The 10220-nt window shown below is 37.6% G+C and overlaps 1 protein-coding gene across 4 annotated transcripts in view; it reads left to right on the top strand.

The window, feature by feature from the left end:
• Window positions 1–705: 705 nt before the first annotated feature.
• The window catches only part of LOC110949532 (RNA-binding protein with multiple splicing-like), a 47560-nt gene continuing 38045 nt past the window's right edge, over window positions 706–10220 (top strand). Inside the window, exon 1 of one of the 4 annotated variants that reach the window (XR_007939631.1) lies at window positions 706–1187. Coding sequence is in view for 1 of the 4 variants with exons in the window: in XM_051943579.1 (XP_051799539.1) it covers window positions 1125–1187 (63 nt within the window). In the remaining 3 variants the exon portion in view is untranslated. The remainder of the gene's footprint in view (window positions 1188–10220) is intronic. The other 3 variants (XR_007939632.1, XM_051943579.1, XR_007939630.1) reach the window with 3 other exon arrangements.

Raw genomic sequence — 10220 nt, 5'->3', positions numbered from 1 at the left:
ATCACTGCCAAAATCTAATCAGGTGGTCGTTGTGTCATTTCTGACCTTCCCTGAAAATTTCATCCAAATTCGTTGGTCTGTTTTTGAGTAATGTTGCACACAGACAGACGGACAGACAAACCAATGTACGCTGATGGTCACATAACTCCGTCGATGAATAGATGGTTTAAATTATGCATAATGTTGAATTGATGCAACTGAATTTAGTTTGAAGCCAACCAGTACAAAAAATTACATTGAATTTACATATTTTTGTTTTATTTTTTACAGTCAATGTGTTGTATCTGATTTTACGAGATGTTGTCAGTAATTGAACTAAACCGAGGAGTAAGGTTAAAAAAATATTATTTTACAGAGTTTTTTTGTTATTGAAATGATTTTTTCTATCTGTAAAATAAGCTACAAATATAAATATTTAAAGATATTTGCCATTTTTTTTCATGTTTTTACCTTTTCACCTTTTTCTTACAGACTTAGTTTTTACAGTGTAGTTTTGAAAACGTTTTATATTATTTTCTAAACATATTTTTGAATATCATTTAAGTCAGATTGTGTTTTGTTGCCCTTCACAACACAGCTGTTAAAAATAACCGGAAGGATTAACGTCAGGAATGTGGCCGAGACCAAACATAACAGCTGGTCCAAACGGTGGCCGGTACCGCTTCTCCGCCGTGGCTCTTTGATAAATGTGGACAAAAAGGCGAGCAGACGGTGCATCCTCGCCCTTCCTCGCCCGAAACCCCTCCCTTCATCCCGCCTCCTCCCTCCTGCACGCCGGGATGAGCGGAGAAGTTTCGCTCCGGTCAACATTTACTGTTTGGGGACGAGCAGCAGCAGCAACAAGGAGGAGAAGAAGAAGACGGAGCAGCTTTAAAGGGAATGTCGAGGAATATCTGACAGCACAGAAACAACACACCTCAGCTTTTACCTCTTTTTTATTCCAAAAACAAAACCGTCCACAAAACAAACCAGCGGGCTGTGCCATCATTGATGAAGAAGTGAAGCTCGGACAGAAGGACAGCGGCCGGACTGGTGTCTCCTCCGAGGCTTGATTTGTGGCTGAAGAAGAAGAAGGAAGAGAGAAAAAGAAGCCGTCCGAGTGAAAAAGTGACACAAGAGTCAGAATGAATAACAACAAAATCGAGAAAGAAAACGAGCAGAGTGAATTCAGCAACCACGAAGAGGAGGTACGTACACTGTAAAAAATCACGCGTAACAGCTTGCAGCTAGTCCGCCTCAGTTATGGCAACTTTAATGAGTTTTTCTTCTGCAGTCAGAATAATTTTTGAATTAGCTAACCATCTAAAACTGTTCAGACATGGGGAAATCCTGAACTCAGTGTGAAAACATTAAGTTATGAAGCCAGTTTCATTAAGTATCCTCAACTCAAAATATAATTTCAATGAACTAAGGCAGGAACTTAATTTAACTTCCACACAATATTAAGCTGAGGCAATTATGTCAACACAGCTCATTATATACGAGCTAGGACAACTTCTACTGAAATTATGTTCAACCAACTAGCTATATTGACTTAAGGGAATTAGCTTTTCCTCTACAATCTAAAATTGTTTGGGCATGTTAGGATAATAGAAACGACTTGAAATCTTGTCATTAAGTTACCTCAACTCAAAAATGTCGTTTTAAATCAACTAACGCAATAATTAGACTTTAAAGTACAGAAAATGTCAAATTGATGAAACTGAATTTTGTTTTAAACCAACTTATGCTGAAATTTGACTAAATTAAACGTTGTATTACACTGATGCAACTGAATGCAGTTTTTAACCAGCGAAAGCAGAAATTTCAGTTTGAATTACAGGTAATGTTGAATTGATGCAACGTGAACATTTCAGTCCAAGTTACTCGTAATATTAAAATGATTTAAATGAGTTTTAAACCAACTAATGTAGACATTCCAGTTTAAATTTTACTTGACCAAAACAATTGCAAGTGAAATTAATTCAAATCGCCACAATTTTGTGTAAATTATGTTTTATCTTAAATCGATGCAGCTGAATTTAGTTTTAAACCAACTGAGGCAGAAATATTTGTGTAAATGAAGCGTAATGCTAAATTGACATAATTTAATTCAGTTTGAAATCAGTTAATGTGGAAATATGAGTTTAATTTACGCATAATGGTAATTTGACGCAACTGAATTTTGTTTCAAATCAGCTGACACAGAAGTTTAGCTTGAACTTTTACATAATCTAATTTTTGCTTTACTTCTAATCAGCTGATAGGAATAGTTACTTTCTCCAGTGTATGATCTACTTTCTATACCTTGAATGTTTCTTGCTGGTATGTCATTAGAGCTACTATATGATTCCCCCAGAGCATTTTTCCTTCATTTTCCACTTTGTACAGCCAAAGTTAGACAGTCAGGCTTCTTTTTGAACACTTTCTAATAAAAAAATTGTCAAAGGATAAAGTAAGGAACGAAGCTTATCCTATACGACACATCTACTGTATATAGCCATATAGACCATGTTAAAGCATTGCTGGTTACTTTAGCTTACTATATAATAACGCCAGACTTCACACAACGCTGAAACGCAGTAGTAAAGGGAATTGTGAGCCAGGGCGAATTAGTTTTCACTGAAGCTGAGGGAGCAATTGAAGTTCAAACAACTGCTGCTGCAACATGTTGGCAATAAGTTGTTGGAAGCCACTGCGTTACAGTCGGACAGGAGTAGCCCGTGACTTAATTAACGCGGCGGAGTGATATTGTTTGTGCAAAAAAAAAACAACCAAAAAACGTGAGCCAATCCGTTTAGTTTATGTCAAACCCATATGTTCTCTATCTCGCTGGATAAGAGCCCAGTTTCTTCCTCCTCTCCCCCCTGTAAACATTGCACAATCTGTTTCGACAGGATCTCTCTTTTTTTTTGCTAAATAAGTTTGTAGCGGGGTGATTTTCTTTGGCGCTGCTGTATCTCTAGTCAAATGACAGACTTTGTTATTTCAGAGCTCCACACATCCGCAGCCGAGTGATGTAAGAAAGGTAGATCAGATTATATCAGATATTTCTCTTGGAGCAATTCGATTAAGGCTCGGGGTGCTGTTCGTCACTTTGTAACTGAATAGCCAAACATACCCGGCCCGATGTAATACCATATTTGGTCCACTGCTGAGGTTACTATGGATGCAGGGTGTTAGTGCAGCTCGGCACTGATGAGGTAAAGAAGAACTGACTTCTGGGAAATGGCGAGTTTGAGTTGAAAGCGTCACCTTTTGACCTTGTAGTCACACAACAATAGTGGAGTTGTAGTGTTTCAGAGCCTGTAGTGCGTCACCTAAGGCTGCTAAACATGCTTTTTGTCATTTCTGAATACTAAATTTACTATTTTAATCCATTAAAGAAGCATTTCTCAGCATTAAACAGTGCAAAGAATCAATTTAAAGCCATATAAGAGTCAGCCGAGCCAGTCTCTGCTTTTTTTTTCCTGTTTTTTCTCAACCTATTTGGCTCACAGGGCTCATTTCAACCAAAACATGGCAAGAAAAACATTTCATTTCCAATTATCAGCTCATGAACCGCTCATTATAGCATCTGATAGCTTTGATTTAATGATCGCTTTAGCAGCAGTGGGATAATAGTATTAGCTGGAAGTGCTTAAAAAACGTTAAGATTGACTGCTTTTGTTTGTTTTACGTGACGCCCAGTTGAAATATTTTGGCTTACAGACTGGTTTTCTGACAGAATTAGCTCCATGTAGGTTTGATAAATACATCTCTTAACATGCTCGAAATTCAGTGACGTCCACCAGCCAGACTAGACTTCTCTAAAAGAAAGGCAGACGCTGAGACAGGCGGAGTAATGGCCGGAGGAATCTAATGGTCGTGAAAATGTTTGGAAGCCTTCCAGACTGGCAGGGACTTAAATTTACTCGGGTAAATTAACGTAAGGTTGGACAGCAGCACTTTATCTTGGGTGTAATGATGTGACTGGAAGCATCTCCTCTCTTTTTGCATTCAGGTGTGCTTGTTTGCACGTGAGAATAATGCACTTTTTTTTGATTCATGAAGTCTTTCGGACATTATTTGACGTCTTTTTTCCCCCCCAGCTTTCTGCTTAGCAACACTAAACTAACCATAAACTTCGAGAGGCAAAGTTTAACAGCCTGCCTGGTGTGACTCTCACATGCTGAACATCCAACCACCCCCTCTCTTCTGCACTCAATGGATCACTGATTCGCACCAGTAACGCACCGTGGCCTGCTCGGCTTCTCATGCCTGCTTCACTGCTCAGCCTCAGTGCGTGGTGAAGCCCGACGATGCTTAATGTCTATCTTTTGCGTGGACCAGCGCTCGCCAAACATGGTCCTGCTGCAGGCGAGGTATGCAGGTTTCAGCCCCGACGGCATCTAATCTCAGCCCTGATAAGCTTTACTATCAGGTGTTCTGGATGCTTTCACATATTGTGGCACTCGACGGTCACTGATGCGGCCGAGGTGACATATCTTTAAAGATACTTTGCGGCCACGTCTGCTTTCCAGACCTTCTATGGACGAGACACCTGGAGTGGATTTTCCAAAAACGCGATGCAAAGATAGGACAGTCAAGTGTGTTTTTGAAACGTCTGGTTCAGCGATGTGAAGTATATCCATGAAAGTTGGGGCGACAAATTCCAGACGTGTTTGTGTTATCAGGAACGTGTCACTGAATGCAGTTCACCAAACATTTATCACATCGCTATTTCACATACTCATTCTAGCACTGAAAGCATTTAGTGATTGACCAGTTAGCTGGTTAAATTCAAAATCTGCAATCCGTGAAGCAAACATCTCAAACATTTTAATTTGTCAAAAATGTAAAGGTCTGCCATTTTTTATGATTTATATGAACATAAATAAAACATATTGTTTGTAGAAGCTTTGTCCAAAATTACTAAAAAAAAAACCAAACATCTGCTGATGCAATACCTCAAAACTTGAACTTCATCTTAAATTGCTTAAAATTAGCCGAAAACGACTGAAATTTTGTCCAAAATGAGTCAAAATTAGTCTTACATGGCTGGATACTCATCTCGAATAACATAAAAAATGTCCAAAATCACTTAAGCGTGTCCAAAAAAACTTAAAATGTGTTCTAAATGACTTGAAACTTGTCTTAAATGGCGTAAATTTTCACCTAATTGGTTTAAGATGTGTCCAGTTGACTCAAAACTCTTCCTAACTGACTTGCAATTTGTCTTAAATGACCTAAAACTGTTTAAATTACTCAAAATTAGTATTAAATGACTTTTAACATGTCCAAAATGATGTAAAGTTAGTCCTAATTGACTAAATTTTTTCCAGAATCACTTAAAACGTGTCCAGAATGGCTCAAAATGTGTCCTAAAAGACTTGAAACCAGCCCTGATTTTGGCAATCAGTTGCTAAAGTCAAGTAAAGATGCCAAACATTGGTAGTTCCAGCCTCTCAATATACATATTTTTTTCAAATAAAAAATCTTTGTACCATGTAGGGCTGGCCCGAATAGTGGTTTCTGGCCTCCGAATATTCGGGCCCTATTAAAGACGAATATCCGAATATTTTTTCCGCCCGGTAACGTCCGACGGGGGGTGGGGGCGAATATTCGGATACCAAAATTAATATCTGGATACCGCCGTAGCGAACGAATATTCTGATATTCGGGATATTCGGGTCCAGCCCTAGTACCATGTAAACATTTTCTACATATACAAGAATCTGTGCAGTGTCAGTACTTTCCTGCTATATCCAAATTCCTACACTTGAAAGAATCTGTAAAAAAATCAGCTGTACTTATGTGTATTTCTTGTTTTTTTGTTATTTTATCTGGCGTTTCCTACAGTTTAAATAATTGTGCTGCTGTCAAAGGGATTGTTAAAGGTTTATTTTATATTAATTGTGTAAAATTGTAGATTTTTTTTAGCAGATTCTTGCTGTGCATTGAGTATGTTTGGATGCTGCAGTGTTTGTCGGATGTCTCCTTGTGCTCTGAGAACCTGTTTGGCGTTTTCTCACTTTATTTTACTTTGTGGATTGTAGAGAGCCGAGAGAAAAGATGAAGGTATGCAGACAGGTTGTGAGTGGATGGAATGTACCGCAGCTTACCAAGTCGCCTGACATTTCACCTCTTTGCTGTCAGCTCACTTCTGGGCAACTTGTGTTTAGTCGATTTTTGACAAATGAGCGAACACGGAGTATCGGTGAGGATGAAGCAGCGTTAACTCGAAGTCAGGGTTTTCAGGGAAACTAAACTGTCTTTAAGGAGTCTGAAGCTTGTCAGACATTTGTTGATTCTGGTTCCTCGCTGACCATAAACCATAAACATGTAAGTGGATGTCTACAAGCACTCAAAGAGAAACAGAATATCACTGAGTTCAACAAATGTGGCGTATCTCCCTGGGGTGTAATTGGATTGTGCTCGGCCTGCTCTGGTTTTCCACCAGGTCCTCTTCAAATAGCAGGTCATGTGGCCGGCGTGACCTTTACCGTGAGGAGATACGCTGCTGGAGAAGCCTGGCGAGGCGGAGGGAGGCCAGAGCTGGTCGACGTGTTCATGTGTGTGTGGTCTGTACGTTCTGTGCACGTATCTATGAAAAGGGCACGTAGATATATTAACTCTCTGTGACATGAAACGATACCTGAGGGGAGGCTGGAGTGGCCACGATAGGACAAGAGGGAAGACGCACAAAGAATCTCAACAAAGATAATCAGAAAATACCCTGAAAATAAAATGGTCCTTAATGGCTTGAAACTTGTGCAAAATGAGTCAAAATTGCCCAAGGGTTCCACAAAACATACCTAAAAAAAAAGAATTCTGTAATTGCCCAAGGGTGCCAGAAAAACTATGTTAAAAAGCAGTGGAATACTCTTAATGTTCAACCCATAACCAAAAAAAAAATTTAAAAAGCTGTCTAAATAAGTCCAAATTTGACCTCAGAGAGTTGAAACTTGATCAAAATGACCTAAAACTTTGTCAAAAATGACATCAGACTTGTCGAAAATAACTTAAAACTCACAAAACGTAAAGCTGATTGTTGACTTAACTCAAGTCCAATTTGTTCTAAATGCTTTAAAAGTTGTCCAAAATTATTTAAAATTAATCATAAGTGGCGTTACATTTGTCCAGTTGACTCAAAACTCATTCTAAATGACTTGAAACTTGTTCAGAATGTTTCAAAACATGTCCAAAATGACTCTATATTTGTCCAGGATGACTAAAAATGTGTCCAAAATATCGCAAAATTTGCACTAAATGACTTGACATTGGAACTAAACTGAGCTAACCTGCTAACTCAAATTGTGTCCTAAATTACTTTAAACTTGTCGGAAATGGTTAAAAATTTGTCCAAATGATTTGCAACTCTACAAGAGGATTTTGATGTGGACATTATTTTGGTAGAGTTTACATGTACATTAATAGTTTTATTATGGGATTTTACTAGTTATTAGCCAACAAAACTGGTACAGTCTATAAAGTAACAGGAAATCATTCAAATAAAAAACTGTGCCTTCATTTTTTACAGTGTAGATTAAGACTGTGAGCTTGTCTTGAATTGCAGATATAAACACAGTAAAAAGCTTCAGACTAACGGTAAGAACGCTGCTCCATCTCCCCCGTCTGATAGGTTGCAGTTTATTTATAAAAGCGCCAGGGGAATTGTCATCTTATCTTAGCCATTTGTCAGCTGCACGACAAGAGGTATTTGAAAAGACAACAACGAGGCTTAGCGTCAGGAACGTCTGGCAAAGGAAGGAGCCTCCTGAAGCGACGCGAGAAGAGAAAAATCATCCGTAAATATAAATATATGTGTATAGTTCTAACAGTATTTAAACTGTGCAGGAGTCAGACACCTTTTTATACACTTTTTGCAAGAGTATAACCAACTGTGTTTGCACAATAGTGATCTTAACACACCAAACACATTTTTTAGGATTAACCTGCAAATGAATACTTGTTTTCTTTGATTTTCCTACTAATTATTATCTGTGTTTTGTTTATATATATATATATATATATATATATATAAAAATGGTAATTTGTTGTTTTATTTTAAAATTACACAATTTACTATTGTTATTTAAATGGGAAAAAAGGATTGGTGAACAATTTTTAAACCATTATTTTACTGGCTGTGAATGTACACAGTTTTTACTGTATTTTAGTCAGTTAAAAAAAAGTACAACGTCTGCTGTTATTCCAGAGAAAAATTTGGTGTTTTAGAGATTGAATTACATTAAAAAAACATTACACAACTGCCTTATATTTTACAGATTTTCTCAGTTTAAAAAACAGATAACTAGTGAAATTTAAAAAAAAAAAAAAAATTAAATTTTACATATTTTTGGAAATGAAAAACTTGTTCTTTTAAAATGTTGGACCATAAATTTTATAAATAAATGGTCTGACTGTATTTAAATCACAAACAGTATCATTCTTTTACTGACAGTTGCCTTTGTTTAAAAAAATAGCTGTATTAAAAAGATGAAAAATATATTATTTATTAAAACAATTGCCTTTTATTTTACAAATTTTCTCATTTTTTTAAAATTACAGATAATAGTAAAAAAAATGTAATTTACGTACATATTTTAACAAATAGTAATTTATTATTTTAAATTATTGACATGTCATTTTTTACAGTTTTTACTGCATTGTATCAGCAAAAAATATAATTTTACAGACAGTTTGTTATTTTTTTATTACATGTATTAAAGATAGAAAAATAGTAAATTTTGTCTTTGCATTTTTATATTTTTTTAGCATTTTTTTTGTTTTACAAATTATTACCATAAATTGACACTTTTTTATTATTATTATTATTATTTTTTTAAAACTATATTTACATTTGCATAATGCTACTTGAACTGGGCAGGCATCAGGAAAGAAGACGCATTTGCACAGCAGTGATTTTAACGCACCAAATAAGCTTTCTCATATTCGTATATTCAACTTTGCAAAAATCAACAAAGTATGATCATTTTTCCTCGACAGCCATTTTTCGCTTTGTCATCCTGTGTTTGTGGTCTTCTTCTGTCACCTCTGCTAAATATTGCTTACTCACAAGCTATAATTATCCACTTTATCGTGTCCACTATCTCATCTCTGCCTGTCTTTACACCTGTCCTCGCTCTCCTTTCATGCTCTGCACACTTTCTAGGTCTATAATTCATTCCTTTTCTCTTTCGGCACCACCCATCCTCCCCCTCTCCACTTTTATCTCCCTTCCTCCGTCGCTTCCTTTCCTGCGTCACACCCTTTTTCTTCCCCCCTCTTGCTCTTTATCTTGTTCGTGTTTCCTCCCATTTTTCCCTCCACCCCTGCTGCGGTTTATAATTTCTCCTTCCCCTTTCTTTCTCATCTCTGCCTTCTTTTTCATCCTGCTCTTTCTCTCTCTCGCACCCAGTTTAGTCCCAAACATTACCCCCGAGGTCTCCAGACTCCATTTATGGTCATGCGAAGGCCCTTAAAGACAGGAACTATCCAGGCAGAATGGTACCAGGGAGGAACTGGTCCAGCTGTGTGCCAGCAGCCTTTTCGCTGGCTGGCTAAGTTAGCTTATGAAGGAAAGTCTGCAGGCGTTCATGGAGCAGCTGATTGATTTGTTGTTATGTCGTCCTTTGTAGGATATAAATAAAGTTGCTGTAAGATTTATCTTGTCAGCTGGCTTCACAGGAAACAGTTCACGTTTACTTTTAAACTTTTACAGCATGTCTGCACTGTAAAAAAAAGTTTTGGAAGTTTCAAATTAACTTGTAAATGTAACTTTAGTGGAATCTTGACCAATGTGGCCCTAATAGGTGTTTTTATTTCTTGCATTTTATTTAGTAGAACAATGAATTAGGTTTGGGTAAAAAAAGGATTAACTGAACAGGGAACTTTTAGTGCCATCACCGACACCCAAAACAAACAGCTGGATCACGTAACGGGAACAACATGTTAGCAGCAGGCAGAGATTTCTTCACGGTGACGCAGACGATGACTCCTGTGTTTTTTCCCCCACTCGCACCGCTTTAACTTTAACCCTCTGCCCACCCGACCACGGCACCAAACGGAGCGAGGCGTCCTCTCAACAAAGGACGAGCAGGAAGAGGCTGGAGATTAGCTCACGTTAATGAGCGCTCAGGAATTTTAAGCCCGTTCACCGAGGCTCGTCTGATTTTGATGAACTCTATGATAACTGATGTGCGGCTGCACAAATGACGGCTCAAGGCCTTTTTGACGAGTACATCGAGCAGATTATG

This window comes from Acanthochromis polyacanthus, chromosome 23, assembly GCF_021347895.1.
Source record: "Acanthochromis polyacanthus isolate Apoly-LR-REF ecotype Palm Island chromosome 23, KAUST_Apoly_ChrSc, whole genome shotgun sequence".
NCBI lineage: Eukaryota > Metazoa > Chordata > Actinopteri > Pomacentridae > Acanthochromis > Acanthochromis polyacanthus.
This window is presented reverse-complemented; position numbering and strand designations above follow the sequence as displayed.